General features: G+C 38.4%; 1 protein-coding gene across 5 annotated transcripts in view; it reads left to right on the forward strand.

Moving 5' to 3' along the window:
- DLGAP1 (discs, large (Drosophila) homolog-associated protein 1) overlaps window positions 1-16,437 on the forward strand; it is a 504,048-nt gene that overhangs the window by 338,308 nt on the left and 149,303 nt on the right. For all 5 annotated transcript variants that reach the window (XM_012725915.1, XM_004683753.2, XM_004683755.2 and 2 more), the window contains 2 exons: window positions 2,241-2,418; window positions 6,674-6,914. In XM_012725915.1, the coding sequence (XP_012581369.1) occupies window positions 2,241-2,418; window positions 6,674-6,914 (419 nt within the window). The remainder of the gene's footprint in view (window positions 1-2,240; window positions 2,419-6,673; window positions 6,915-16,437) is intronic.

A 16,437-nucleotide genomic window follows, 5' to 3' on the forward strand; every position in this document is an offset into this window, starting at 1 on the left:
TTCTTAGTGCTGTGCTTTAACCCCCTGCGCGACTAGGGAGGGCTGCCTTTACTTTATTTAGGCTTTGTTTATTGCATTCTCTAAAGTTGTAGTTTCCTCATAAAATTCTGGTTAACTTTTTTGTAATTTTTATTTATTTTATAATGTTTTGCCATTTTGAGTAGCATTTTCATTAAATTTTTAATTTAGTGATAGTTCTGTATAGAATAGCTACTAATTTCTGTATTTTACCAGTATCCAGCTACTTTGAGGATCTCTTCTATTAGTTCTGAGATTTTTTTTCCCACTGATTTCCTTTATCTTCCAGAAGAAAGTCATTTATAGTTATAAATACTTTTATGTTTATCTCTTCCCTGGCAATATTTATAATTCCTATCACCCCTTTTTTTATTTAATTGACTAAGACCTCCAGAATAATGGCAAATATAACAACTATATTGGGCTTACACCCTTCTTCTGATCAACTTTAACTTTTAATCACAAGCAATTTTACAACAAAAATAAAGTTAATAATGAGAGAAAAATTCTGAATGATATGTGAAAAAACACACCTAAAAAATTAGTGAAAGTAAGTTGTATATATGTAGGAAGGGAAGAAGGACATATACCAAACTGCTGTGGGTACTTCTTTCAGAGACGTGAAATTCTGGAGGCAGGAACAGATAGAGAGACGCCCCTTGCTGCTTCATGCACTTCTGTATAGCTGGACTCCTTGCAGCCAGCATTTTTGATAATTATAAGTTTAAAATGCATTTTGGGAAAAAAAAACATAGAATACAAAGTATATAAAGATCTTAAAATTTCAAGATGGTGCATTGATAATGACTGAAATTTATTTTGTTCACTAATTTCAATTTCAAATAAAAAATTAGACGGTAGATACAAATAGATAAGAGAAGGTTTAATCAGTTTTGATCCTATCCCCTTACTTCCCCCATAGAATGTCCCTGGTTGATAGTTGTTAGTTGATTTTAGTTTTTGCTTTATTACAATTACTTTTATTTTTTTTCTGACCCCTTACACTCGCTATGAGTGAAACCATCCGCTGGGATTACAACAGAAATGAAAAAATGTATAAAATGAAAGATGATATAAATATATATACATATATAGATAAAATTTTAAAATTAATTAATTAATTAAAAGAAGAAAGCCTGAGCAGAACTTAGATATTAATACATAAGTGTTTACACATGTCATTACCAGAATGTTCAAAGAAAAGAAATGGATACAAAGAAAAAGCTTATAAATTACAGAATTCTGGGGCAGGATGGTAGCTATTTTCTCCCTCCTGAGCATACCTACAGAATTGTGAATAGAGAAACTGTTTCATGGACAGAAGAGAATTATAATTCTTTTTAATGTCACCAACCTTGATGTTTTCTTTCCAAGACACAATGGGGATTTCAGCCACCATAGAAGAGTATGTATGTTATTTGCCACTCTAGTTAGGGTGTCACATCAGACATAGTACCACCACCTGTTGTTACAAATTTCCCCACCATGCCATCCAAAAGTAGAGTGTTCTTATGACCCATATAAAGCTGAAGTGGCAGAAAGCAAAAAAAAAAAACCATTGCCATTAATGTATTTGGAATTCTTTTTAATGTCTCCAGACCTAAAAAGCAACTTACCAAATCAACATGAAACCTAAAATGACATTAACAGTAGTAAAAGTAGAAATGAAATATATTAATTACATAGCTGTATAAAGACACATTCCAAGAAGGAGCTGGAGTGCCACTCTGGGTGCTACAAAATGGCTGCCACAAAGCAAATGCTGGCTAATGCTACTTAGCATTATGCTTTTTGTGGTTAACAAAAAAAAAAAATAAAAGACTTAATGCCCTCCTTGGTGGCGCAGGGGTTAAAGCACAGCACTAAGAAGCTAAGAAGCCGCTTCAGCATGAGTTCGATCCCTGCTCCGGAGATGAGCCACATAGGGAGGCAGACCTCTCCCTCTCCTGACCCATCCTCTGTTCCCCTCAGCAGTCGACATGTTCTGCTCCCCACTCTGTCTCTGGTGAATCTCCTCACTGCCGCTGCACCTCTGGCCTGTACCCCAGTTCTGTATGCATAGATAAATAAATCTTAAAAAAAAAAAAAAAACTTATATAGGTCTTTCATGAAACCAAAGTGACATTTTAATTTTACACATGAGTTTTTGAAAAGAGGTTCATTCCTCCACTGCCTCCATCTTCGAAAATGACTAAATGTCCCCCTTCTCTATTCTCCTCCAGGATTTCCAATGAACACTCCCCCAAACTCCAGATCCGGAGTCACAGTTACCTGAGGGCAGTAAGTGAAGTCTCCATCAACCGAAGCCTGGACAGCCTGGACCCTGCAGGCCTGCTCACGTCACCAAAGTTCCGCTCCAGGAATGAGAGCTACATGCGAGCCATGAGCACCATCAGCCAGGTGAGCACAGAGGTCTCAGCAACCTCGAGGTTAGCCTCAGAAGGCAGTGATTCCCCAAATCTACTACTGATGCTTTAGGCAAGAGCTCCAGGCTAAATGCTAGAGGTGTTTGGCAAAGCAGTCACCTCGGATCATAGGGGAAAGATGCTGTGCAGATGGACACATATCTGTAAGCCTTGGACATTGACTAGTAACCCTGGCAGGAAAATAGTTGGCCCCTCATTTGGTACAATTTGGACCTTTTCGTTCTCAAAATAAATAAAATGATAGTTAAAACCTTTTTAATGGGGCCCTCCCTGGTGGCTCAGTGGGTTAAAGCACAGCACTGAGAATCTAAAGCCGCTTCCGCATGAGTTCAATTCCCGCCAGCCCCGGAGGTGACCACATGGTGTGGCAGACCTCTCCTGACCCGCCCGCTGCTCCCCTCAGCAGTGTACTTTGACCATCTGCCGGTTCTGTTGCCCACTCTGTCTCTGGTGAAGCCTCTCACCGCCCCTGAGCCTCTGGCCTATACCCCAGTTCTGTATGCACAAATAAATAAAATCTTGAAAAAAAAAAAAAAACCTTTTTAAGTGTACCTTTGTGTTGGAAAGTCACAGAACCTTCAGTAATTGTAAAATGTTCCATAAATCCAGCCAGCCTACATGCAGAATCCTCCAGTAAGTTCAACAAGTTGTGGTAGAAAAAGTTAGTACCCACAGGGGATTACAACTGAGATGGAAAAAGGCACAAAATGATGTAAAAATAAACTATTTTATTGGTTTTTTTTTTTAAAGAAAAAGTTAATACACGTTCACTATTTTAATAATTGTACAAGTTTAAGCCAGGTGACTGTCATTGCCCTGATTAGGACATTGTGTCTCTGCATCTTCCTGCCTTTCATCTCTTTGCCACAGAGCTGGCCTTCCTTGACACAACGTGGCTTCCAAGCAACAGCTTAGCATGATATCAACCACTAGAGAGGTGCCTTGTGGGTCTGGGTGCTATGGCAGATAGAGTTCTACAACTCAGTGAAGTAATAACTTTGCCTTAAGTATAAATCCATAGAGAAAATCCATCCTAAATGGATTCTTATGATACATCTTTTTCTAGTTCTATATTCAGTGTTCAAGCAACAAAGTACCCTTAAGGATAATTTCAAACATTATATCGTAGCATCAACATTACCATTATTCCAAGAATAACTTTCTTCTTCAAAGTAGTACTACCAAATATACACTAGAGTTTTCAAAAAGGAGTAGGTATTTATGAAATTGGAAGTATTCATTGTCTTTTATGGCTCTGTAGTATGAAACCTAATCATATAGGATTCAAGTGCATGATAGCAATTTTTTTTAAACCTGATATGTTGTAAATGAAAAGCATTAGAAAGATTAAAGTGAAATGGTATAAGCCAAGAAAATTGATCTAGAGTAACTAAACCATTTGTTTCTGTCATTCGTACCTCACTGGGGGGACAGAGAACAATTGAACATCTTTTTATAAACTTATACCCTTTCTATATTTTTACTATAGATTTAATCAAAATGGATTTAATCAAAATGGGGACTAAGTAAGGCTTGAGAAGAAATAATTTCAGAAAGCCACAAAATTTTTAAAATATTTGGTATAAAACTGTCATTTCCTAATTTATATCTTTATTTATTTAAAATTTAAATCTTAAACATCTTCATTTGCAATTATAAGCTAGACATCCACTGACATTTTGCTGGAATATGTTGATTTCTACTTCACTGAATTGTAGAACTCTACATTTCAAAACTAAACATAATTAGTGATGGCAACTCTCCTTCCCATCCATGACTATCCAGGCGCCTCCCTTTTTCTTTCTCCTTTTCCTAATAAACCTGTCCTTTTATATATATGTGTGTGTGTTTATATATATATATATATATATATAAACTTAAGCATAACTAGTTATTGTGGGTGGTAGTAAAACTAGCCTACACCATCCCTTCATTCAATATGGAAACCCACATGAATTAAGAGTATCTGGACATATAGCTGGTCAGTGGTAGAACCTAAGTGGTAACTCCTAACTGGTAAGTTTCTTCAGTACCTACTGGTATTGTATATTGGTGGCAATATTGGTGCTAACAATAGTAAAACTGAAATGATAACAGTGGAACCAATGCAATATATTGCTCATCTGATCATACCAGAAGCTTTACATGTATCCCATTATTTCATGTCAACTATAAGAAAGATTTTTTTTTAAGATTTATTTATTTATGTATACAGAACTGGGGTACAGGCCAGAGAGGATTCACTAGAGACAGGGTGGGGAGCAGAACAAGCAGCGTGATGAAGTACACTGCTGAGAGAAGCAGCAGGTGGGACAGGAGAGGTCTGCTATGCCATGTGGGTCACCTCCCTGGCTAGGGATCGAACTCATGCTTCAGTGGCTGTGATAGCATCATAGTGCTATGCATCATAGTGCTGTTGTGCCATCAGGGAGGGCCCAAGATCTTTTTTTTTTTTTAACTTAGGAAAATCAGTCTTACAGAACTGGAGTAATTTGTCTCACAGAATAATATCCAATATTTATAAAGTGACTACCTATTGCCTAGAAATAGAATATGTATTTATATACATTACATGCATACATTATTTTCCTTTTTAAGACATGTGTATGAATTATCATTATACCCAGTTTACAGATGAAGAGAGTGAGACTCAAAGAATTCAAGCAAATTACTCATAGTATATTAGGAAAGAGCATTAAACTACCCCTTCCCATACAAAAAATAAATTCAAGTGCACTTAAAATGACAGTCCTAGGGCTTCCCTGGCAGCACGAAGGGTGAAGGCACAGCACTATGAGTCTTTCACAGCCACTTGCAGCACAAGTTCGATTCCCGTCCTGGGAGGTGACTCACATGGTGTGACAAATCTCTCCTGCCTCCCCTGCTGCTCCCCTCAGCAATATATAGCAGTGATCTACCTGTTCTGTTCCCTGCTCTGTCTCTGATGGATCCACCCCCATCCCCACCTCTGGCCTACACCCAGTTCTTGTATGCATAAGTAAATAAAAATAAATCTTTAAAAAAAAAAAGCATGCTCCCACAGATCTATAAAAATAAACTTTAAAAAAAAAAAAGAAGCAGCAGCTATAAAGGGAACACCTGGACTACAGGCTTCTTTTTTAGGTGGTACACACATTCATTGTTAATTATGTGTGGAGGAAGATAAGTAAAAAAAACTGTTTACTCAAAAATGAGGCCTCATTTGAAAGATTTTAAAAATATGCTATAAACAATTTGTGGACTGTAACAGCTTTTCATAAATAGGAGGGAAACCTTCTTTAGAAAGTTTGAAGATTTTTAAAACTTCTGATACTCATTTTCAAGATTTTGACATATCTGGGTTTGGTCTATTTTTATGTAGAATGTGGGTATCTTGTCAGAAAATACCGGGCTTATTTTCATGCTTTGCACTAAATTGAGTTTCAGCCAACACTGGTATTATTGAACAAACTAGTCACAATAAAAAAAAAAAAAAGTAGCTGTAAAATACTTGTGCTATTAACATTTCCATTAAAATACACGCACCCTCACTACGAACCCATAAAATAGTCCCCGAGGCTTATGCTTATAAATATGGCGAATGAACACTTGAGGTTGCCTGGTATAAGACTCCCCAGCCTAGATGAAAAAAGGCACAAAATGATGTAAAATTTGTGATATATATATATATATCTATCTATAGATAGATATGAAAGACTTCCCCGCTCTCCCTGGTGACACAACCCTGGTGGCCCAACCCTGGTGGCCCAACGGGTTAAAGCGCCACATTATGAATCTCTCTGAAGCCACTGCAGCACGAGTTCGATCCCCAGCCAAGGAGCTGACCCACATGGCACAGCAGACCTCTCCTGACCCATCTGCTGCACTCCTCAGCAGTGTATTTCAGTAGATCTGCCTGTTCTGCTTCCCACTCTGGTGAATCTTGTCAACCCGCGCCCCCCCACACACACACACACACCTGGCCTGTACCCCAGTTCTGTAAGCATAAATAAATAAATCTTTAAAAAAAAAAGAGAGAGAGAGAGAGAGACTTTCCAGCCTTGCTTTCTAAAAACAAAACTTTTTCTTTATCATTTAATTTGATATTACAGCTAAGATGCCATTCAATTCGCATGCAACACGGAGGAAATAGAATGCATTGAAGTTTCTAGTAAGAGATGGGTGTTTGAGGCTTGCAGCTGCTGAAAGGGTGACTCGCACAGTGCTAAGGCGTTGGTCTCTGCCCATAGGTGAGCGAGATGGAAGTGAACGGCCAGTTCGAGTCTGTGTGCGAGTCGGTGTTCAGCGAGCTGGAGTCGCAGGCGGTAGAAGCCCTGGACCTGCCCATGCCCGGCTGCTTCCGCATGCGGAGCCACAGCTACGTGCGGGCCATCGAGAAAGGCTGCTCCCAGGACGACGAGTGCGTGTCCCTGAGGTCCTCCTCCCCTCCGCGCACCACCACCACCGTGAGGACCATTCAGAGCAGCACCGGTGAGTGGGGGCCCCGGTCGGGAGACCAGCGCCACTGCCGGCCTGGCCTCAACCCAGGGCTGTGGCGCAGTTATCCCAAAAGACAATGCTCTGTGGCCTTCTGTGATCACACATGTCTCCAGTAACAAAATACACTCCGGCCCTACAAAGTGACGCCCCGTTTCCCTTCCTGGCTCTATACCAATCTCTACACCTTCACAGTCTCCCTTCTCTCTCCATCTTCACCCCTGGTTTCCACAGAGGAAACTACTAGACCAAGAGTGACACTGTGTGATCCCTACACAGCACCCCAGGAGCCAGCAAATTCTTCCCAACCAACAATCAGGTTCTGGCTTTTAGGGGTGTGACCCCCTCCACCCCAAATGAATCAGACACCCTGACTGTTGAGCGTCACAAAGTATATGTTTTTACACTCGGATATCCCCAAAATGACTCTTCCAAAAGACATGAAATATTACAGAGTGAGAAAACAAGAAAAATCTATGATCTAGTAATACTGATTGAGCTTTTTATGAGCTTTCTTTCATTATAACAGAAGGCAGATTTCTTTCATTATTTTAAAAGCTCCTGACTATCCTCTATATAGCACCTACTTTTCCCTTGACACTGAATTTAGATTTATATCATTAAATTGCATTTTTATCAGTAGATTTTAGGTACAGAGGCACAGAAGAGCTTAACTGGTTTCCATGACACTGGGACTGGCATAGGAATACAGCCATGGGTTATGTGCTACAGTGTGTGTTCTGTGTTTTTAAAAAAAAAAAAAAAATTTTAACATTTGGATCCAAGAGGAAAATCTCCTCCATATTAACTAGGCTTAACATTTTGATTGAATTCAGCACAACTCTAATTCAGAGTAGTTCTACAAGGAGATCATCTAATCTAGAGTCAAGATAAATAATGATGAATAAATTAGAAAGAAAAGACTGTGCCAAAGCATTGTGTTATTCAATTCTCGTTCACAGTGCATCAAATGCCAGTAATTACCATTCATGCAGAACTTTTGCAAAAGAAAAAAACTTGAAAATTAATAAGTCCTCAAATCTGAGTTAAAATTCTACCAACTAGAAATATAAAGTTGGTGAAGAAATTTTTTTCTTTTTTAACTTTTAAAGGTCGGACAGTTGAGTTCATTCTTGACCAATGCAAACTAAAATCTGAAGTTTAGGGAATTGGTAGCTTCTAGATGATGCACTGGCCATACTGGAAAGCCCAGTGACTTTGGCCATGGCTGCCTATCCACAACCAAAGATGGTGGATGCACATGCTTGTTCAAGAAGAAATTCTGCAAGAATAGCCTCAGATAAGGTTAATAAATGACATAAGGTTAACTTACAAAATGAACACATACTTTCTTAAAAAATTCATCCATGGGCGTACTTATGTGTGTGTTGAAGTCATGCCATAGTGTAATTTAAAGGCCTGCCCTGTGCCTATAGCACATCTCTGTGGCATTTGGTGTTTCCCATTTTCCCCACCCCCAGGCCCCAAACAACCCTTCCCCAGTGTCTGGTCCATTCGTCATGAGAACCTCATCGCCTGCCAACTGCTCTTCTGTGCTGCAGTCTCTCCTTCAGTACACAAAACATGTCTCCTTGCCCAATGGGCCAAGCGAAGGAAAGAAGCGCTAGCTTACTTCACTCTCGGGGCCGGGTGTTGTGGGTAAAGTGGAAGAAAACTCCAGGATGACTGTTGTCCGTTCCCCTTTCAGAAGACTGTGTATTCTTCACCTCAAATACCTGCTTTCTGACCTGCCTAAGATCCTTCACATCTGGAGGTTCACAGAGTTCAAACAATAGGGTTGCCAGATAAAATCCAGCTTGCAATTCCATTCAAATTTCAGAGAAATAGTAAATAATTTTCTAATGTAAGTATATCCCACATGTTGTATGGAACTGACTTACACTACAGTTATTTGTAGTGTTTGTGGTATTTGCTAAATCTTACAAGTCTGCTAGAGGAGATGAGTAGGGCCCAGGAGGAGGTCCTATGTTGCTCCATGTAGAATGTCAGTGCAATCCTAGGGGCTTTGTTCAAAGGCCATGTATGAGGGGGCGCCCCAAACCATGCAGAGTAAACAAAAGTACAGTGAAAGTGATTGTACTGCCCCTTCTTCAACTGTTTCATCCTAAGTACTAAGTTCTTGAGGGGCAGGGGAGGAGGGGAGCGTGTGCTCCTGGCTTGACTGTAGCTAGGGGTTCAGGGGCAGGAATGTGTGTGAAACAAAATATCAGACTTTTGTGTAACTGGTAACTTCAACCTTAATTATCAAACTAAACATGATGATATATCATCAAGGTTTTGGAAAATAAGCAATTTAAGAACTAAATCTTTCTAGTAGATTTCAAGTTCATCAGATATCTCAGAGTGAAACTTTAAGAATTCCAGTATTGGGCCCTCCCTGTTGGCACAGTGGGTTTAAAGCACAGCACTAAGAAGCTAACAGCCACTTCCGCATGAGTTCGATCCCCACCCCAGGAGATGAGCCACATGGTGTGGCAGACCTCTCCTGACCCGCCCACTGCTCCCCTCAGCAGTGTGCTTCATCATTCTGCCTGTTCTGCTCCCCACTCTATCTCTGGTGAATCCTCTCACCACCCCTGCACCTCTGGCCTGTACCCAGATCTATATGCATAAATAAATAAATCTTTTTTTTAAAATTCCAGTATAACCATTCACAGTTTCTCCATGCCACCAATTTTCTCTTTAAAAACAAGAAAAATTACAACTGAAATGAAAACATACACAAAATGATGTAAAAATAAACTTATATTATTTAAAGTAAAAGAAAGTATTTTGTGATAAAGTTCTATGTCATTCATTTAACTTCTTCCATCACAACTGTGTTCTCCTACTCCTCCCTCTTCTCTCTCTCTCTCACACACACACACACGCACACACATTTCCTTTTCTCTCTTAGCGTCTCAGTAATATACTAAATATCTTCAACTGGTTTAGTCTTTAAATCAAGTGAAATACAGTTTCCATAGAAAATATACTTTCTGAAAAGGAGGACCTACTAACTTTTTAAATAATGCACTCATCTGTAGAAATCAGGACATTACATAAGGGAATGGTTAAAATTAGAGCAAAGTCCATGGATTAAATTTACATTCATGTTTAGTAAAATGATATAAATTTCTCCTTTTGTTTTCTCTTTCTTTGCTCATTATTCTTGGATACTCACAAAATATTCCATTTTCCATTAACTTGCTCTTGTCTGGAAAAAAGTTTATCTTTGCCAATTGCAGTTATTAGCTATGGCTTTTCCTCATGACAGTCTTCATTCCGAGTCTTTATCAATGTATTTTAATTGTTCAAATATCATCAAAGTTAGTATAAAGCCTTACTTTTCAGCCTTGTTCATGCCTCACTTGGCAAACTGAAATCACAGACGGAAGTCTGATCCTTCTGATGCCTCGTGAAGGGTCATGAAGATGGACGCACCCTAAGAGACTGTAGGGACATCTTTGCTGTGTGAGTGAGAATTGACAGACCCAACTCAGCAAAATAGGGCAAATTCCAAACTACCTAACAAAGTGATTTAATATTTATGCTTCTTTTATTTATTGATTTTTTTGCTTATGTATGTATGATAGAATTTTATATTCTTTCAGCCTATCATCTGCTTCAAACTTCTGGAAATCTAAATCAATCAAAATATTGAATGTCTTTCTATATACAACTCCATCCAGGACTTCTAGGTTAAGATTAGAGTTACTGGGTCCTCCCTGGTGGTGCAGCAGGTTAAAGCATAGCACTAAGAAGCTAAAGTCACTTCAGCATTAGTTCCATCCCCGTCCGGGAGGTGATCTACTGACCCACCTGCTGCCTCACTCAGCAGTGTACTTCATCAGTCGCCCTGTTCTGCCCTTCACTCTGTCTCTGGTGAACCCTCTCACCGCCCCTGCACCTCTTGGCCTGTACCCCACGTCTGTATGCATAAATACATAAATCTTTAAAAAATAAAAAGAGATTAGAGTTACTGTGTGAAAGTAGTATGAAAAAATAGGCAATTACCCTCATGACGGTGGGAAACCCAGCACCCTACTTCAGTCGTGAATATTTTAAATAAATATAGAACTTGGTGCTAGAGATATGCCCAACCTCCACTTCAGAGACTGGATAAGTCTGCCTCTCCCAGAATGTACCAATGCAAATTGTATATGTTTAAGGATGCTTCTTCCTGTGGTGAGAGGGAGAATTGTCAAATAAGCATTTATTGGTTTTTATGATGTTAAAAAGGCAACCTAATATTTGAATTAAAATGATACTCTGGGGGCCCTCCCTGGTGGCACAGTGGGTTAAAGCACAGCGCTAAGAAGCCAAAGTCACTTCAGCATGAGTTTGATCCCCGCTTGGAGGTGACCACATGGCACAGCAGACCTCTCCTGACCCACCCACTGCTCCCCTCAGCAGTGTACTTGGTCGGCCTGTTCTGTTCCCCACTCTGTCTCTGGTGAATCCTCTCACCACCCCTGCACCTCTGGCCTGTACCCCAGTTCTGTATGAATAAATAAATAAATCTTTTTTAAAAAAATGATACTTTGGTGGAAATAGGCAAACTCTCTTAATACATAACTCTCTGATCCTTTAAGAAAATATTTCACTTTGAAATACAAGCTTTCCAAAGAAACTTTATGAATTTATAATACGATTTTTTTTAAGTGTAAGTAAGTTTATTCACCTCACTGTGGCGCTTGAAGCTTGACAATTCTCCTAAGTGTAAGGTCCTAAAAGTTGGAGGTCAGTTGCTTTGCTGTTCCTACAGAGCCCCAGCTACAGCAGGAAGAGTCCCAGACCCAGGATAATGTCCCTGTGGGCAAACAGAACCTGTTTGTCCACTTGGTTGTGACACTGGTGCCACAGTGACAGCAATATTTACAGTTTGGTTTTTCTAACAGAGATTAAATTTTCCCCTAAATTGAGACATGTTCTTCCATAATTCTGCTTCACACGCATTCTCATTACTGTCAGCTTAGGTCTCCCACACATACAGACGGCTCTCACACACACTCAATGCCGCAAAGCCACTTACCGTTTAATCATCTCAAGTGGGGGCTCTCATTCTAGGAGTCCTCCCACACATTTAGGTCTTCACTCCTAGTCAGCCAGTCCACCCAGGAGTTCACGTTGAACCTACCTTAATGTGCCCTGCGCCCATCCCACATACTCTGGTCCCTGCCCCACCCCCAACCACAGCCAAGAAAAAACCGGAACACATAAGATCTTGAGCAGAGTAGCATGATGGTAATGATTTCTTTGCAATACACATGTTAGGCATTCACTATTGCAGAAGAAAGAACCATAAAAGTACCTTTAAATTTTGATTTAATATAATTGTTATGAAGAACAAGTTTTGACACAATATTGAGCTTAAGGTATTAAATGTCTTGATTTGACATATCTATATGTTGCAATATAGTTACCATCACAATACAAGCTATTCCCTCTATCACATTTATAAATTACTATTAGAATGCCTCAACCCTAGCATTGATTTTAAATCCCTCAATCTATTTATAAATAATAAGATCTGACTTTGAGCACCTAGTATCTGACAAGCATTATGAATCAAATGCATAGATTATCTCACATAATTCTACTAAATGCAATATGGGCATAAGATGGTATTATTATTTCATCATACAGAAAATATTTATGACTTTGAGAATTTGTACAACTTGACTTAGTCTGAAAGTAAACAGCAGGCTCCCAAGTTCTCTCAATATCTATAAATGAACAGTATGGTTAACCCAGCGATCATTTAACACAAATCTATCTGTAGCCTAAGAGAGCTACAACCTCTTTCTTTTATTCTTTTTCCCCATAAATATTCATTTAGTTCCTGGCATGTTTGAGACCTGCATTTTCCATAAGAATTTCTGGAAAAAAATCCTCTTTTTGAAAGAAACTTTTATTCACATTATTAACATGTTTTTTTCATGTTAGTTTGTCTAACTGTGAAATACCTATTTAAAATGAAATTCAAGATGTAAAGAGAAAAATTAAAGAGAAAAGCCTATAAAAAATACTCACTGGGTTTAAAATTTCATATTACACTTTTCATTTTTGACATTATAATGGATTTAAAAGATCAAATATCTAATCCCTTGATCTAGCTATAGTAGTGTACTGAATGGGAAAAAAAGAATTTTGTCAACTCATGTGTAAACTAAGCAGGTGGTAAGTTGTGTTTTGTGGCTGATGAAATGATCAAGGACTCTTCCTTCAACTAAGCTGTGACTGACGCAGCTGAGCTCTTAATTGAGTTGCAAAACTGCAATATGAATGTTCACAACCCAGTTACAAATGTCAATCAAAAAAACTAATTAGAAAACTTGACTTTTAATATTTTAGTTATATTTATTGTAATAGTTAATCAGTGACCATGTATGTAACTATTAACAGTCTAAAAGCTTTCTTTGTCACTTGCTGGTATCCTGCTGACCATCAAATTCTACCAACATACAAGATAATTGGTAGAAAAAGTTTAAATAGAGATGTTATTCTTAAGTTCTCTATTAGTTCTTGTGACCCAAACAAGGAGTCTAAGTGCCACATAATTTATAGCTTTGTAATGGTGTGGCAAGTAGCCATTGAAACACAAATCTGTAGGTATCTTGCATAATATTTGCCACATAAATAATTGATAGTTGATGATAGGTGAAAATGCAGGATTTCCTAGGAAACTTTTCTGCTTCAATGCAATTTTCTGTGATGACCCAACTCTCCACAGATGCAGCAAGTTCTTTACTTTTCTGTCATGTACCTGAAAATAAACCATTTTGTTTTAAAGAGTGGGATGGTATCACCCCCACACCATCTTGAGAAACAGTGTCAATAATGTATTTGAGGAAAGAACTCTGAGAAATGAGTGGCAGTAGGAATCAGAGACTGATAAACAACTTCTGTAAAGGAAGGCTTCCATTTTTTTCTCAGGTTGGTAATTCCACTTCAATTCTTTTCTCTCTACTTTTAGCCAAAGCCATGGAACTAAAATTCTTACCTTCTCCCTCTCTGTGAGAAATAAATAAGAAAGTTTTTCTAATAGTATTCTCAGTCTTCTTCATCTGTGAATATCTGAAATAGGACTTCCCTGAATGCTGATCACATAATTAGAGTGAGTATTAAATATGAGAATGCCTATAAAGAATTCACATAAACATTTATTCTTTTTTTTCTAGCTTTCTCTTAAAATTCATCCTTATTCTTTATCTCCAGAAATATACAAGCTACATAAAGCCAGAAAAAAAATACTGGCAGTTCAAGATCTCTTCCTATCTTAAAGTTCTTTTAAAAAACAAGGAAAAAAAAAGAACAGCAAAACTCATACTTTTTACCCCATCCAAGCTAAGAGATACAACCCAAGTCATCTCTTGAGTTAATTTTTATATTAGAACCAAAAATAGTTTGGGTTTCTCTGTATACTTAACTTCCAAATTTTCTGTAGTGGACACGTTTCCTTTTTACAATAGACTTTATTCTAGAAAAGAATAGTTAACACCTCGTGGTCCTATTTGGAAGCAATATGTCTCATATCAGCATATCCCATAGATCTTATTTCTTCTTTGGGTTTTCTTGATTAAATTAACTTTCTTCGTGTAAGTGGTTAGACAGGATAATTGAAGATGATCTCTAGAAAGGTGCGTGGTATTTGTTGTCATCTCATCTAAGCAAATAGCTCATTCTAGGAATAATGTAAAATCTGTAAAAGGTCCTTTTCTTTGTCTTCCTTGCTTCTTATAGTGGTAGCAGGTGAGATTTTTGTAGCTTTTGTAGTTTTTCTTTTTTCCCTTCAGCTGTCAGAGACAGTTGAGTTGCAAATGACAGTTGCAGGTGGGTTGGGAGGAGAATGAGCTTAGGACAAAGAAATAAGCTACATAAAGCCAGCTGATGGTATCTTTAAAACATTAAATCCATGCCTTTGTAGTTCATACTCCAGGACAAAGCTCAACTCTCAGAGGCATGCTCTCAGCTTTTACCTGTATCACAGCCAGAAAAACTCCCCAAGCAATTATGGTGAGAGAAAAGATTTCTGCCACAATCTAATACAATAGTGTAGGCCACCTGTGTTTTTAGAAAGGCATGAACTCTTTAGAGTAAAAAAGGCAAAGACTAAATGGAGTGGTTGGGAGCCATGGAAAATATCCATCATGCTTATTCCATAAAAGAAAAAGTGGTGTTGGCCAATTTATACTAAGAAAATAGTATGAAATCTTGCTTCATGAGAAGCACTGCAGCAAGGAAACAAAAGCGGTACTTTACCAGCGATGTGAAAGCGTGGCCAGCACTGTGCCATGTCAGGGATGATGTTTTAGGGTGAGATGGTGACATTCTTCTCAGCATTTGCCATTCTCTTTCCTGACTCTTCCCAAGACAACCACCCCTCCCCCCTCTTTTCCAAAGAGAACTCTAAAAGGCAGCTGTCTCTTACCCATTTCAGTGCCTCTAGTGAAAACCTTGGGAAAGATCGACATAGTCACATGAACCAATTTGCTCTTTTTCTCACATTATCTTCTGGAGCTCATTTTTGAGGAAACTCACTTTTGAACTCACTTTTTGAGTTCCTTCATTCACATGGTCATAGTACATTGGATAAGACTACAGTAGGCTGGCATTTCCCAACCTGTATCTTATAGGACATGTTACTTCAGAAGCTTTATTAAAGCCTTTACTAAGGTACAAAAGAGAAAGTATTTCTACCATGTTGTCTGCTGAATTTTAAAAACCATGTAGAACATATATGTCTATTAACAGATTTATGACATATGAGCTGAAATGTGTGTCACAGGAAGATTTCAACCAGGGAATAATAATAATTCCTGCCCCATAATTCATGGTATTCGTTAGCCTTAATGATAACTGATGGGTTAATCCAGAGTTTTCCTGGAGTTATTCCTACATCCACACATATACAACCTCTGACTCACAAGTGTGAAAAACACAATTTCACAATTGTGAGAAACAATTGACTATTGAAACCTGTATAGCTCATAATGATCCTTTCCAAATATAACTCTTCTTGTTTTCAGTTGCATAACAGGGAAGCCCTAAACTGCCTTAGACAATCAGGCAGGGTTTTGTTTTGCTTCCAAAGGAAGACTTCATTGGATTATATTACTGAACAAGACACCCACATTTCTCACCCCTCAAATTGGTTCTGAATCAAATTCATGTTTTTTTCAAGGCATTAAGAAAAATAATCATCAGATAAAGTTCTTTCTTAAGAAGCTATTTCTGAAGTTAACACCACACCTCCAAAAACATTTGGACGTTCCAGAATAGGACAGAATCTTGATAGTGTCCTTACTTGCTTTTCTATATTTTCCTGTATCACTGAGAGTGATAAGTCATCCTCAAAATCTTTTATTTTTGGACTTCCCATATGTTAGTTTTCTCTCCACAGAGGCTGAAGATGAGATACATACAAATAGCTGCAGCCCTATTAAAACAACCCTATCCATCGGTTCTTCTTCCAGGATGCGTCCTCTGAGCATGCGGGGCGTGAATGTGGACA

Source organism: Condylura cristata, unplaced genomic scaffold (assembly GCF_000260355.1).
Source record: "Condylura cristata isolate star-nosed mole 26May11 unplaced genomic scaffold, ConCri1.0 scaffold00016, whole genome shotgun sequence".
NCBI lineage: Eukaryota > Metazoa > Chordata > Mammalia > Eulipotyphla > Talpidae > Condylura > Condylura cristata.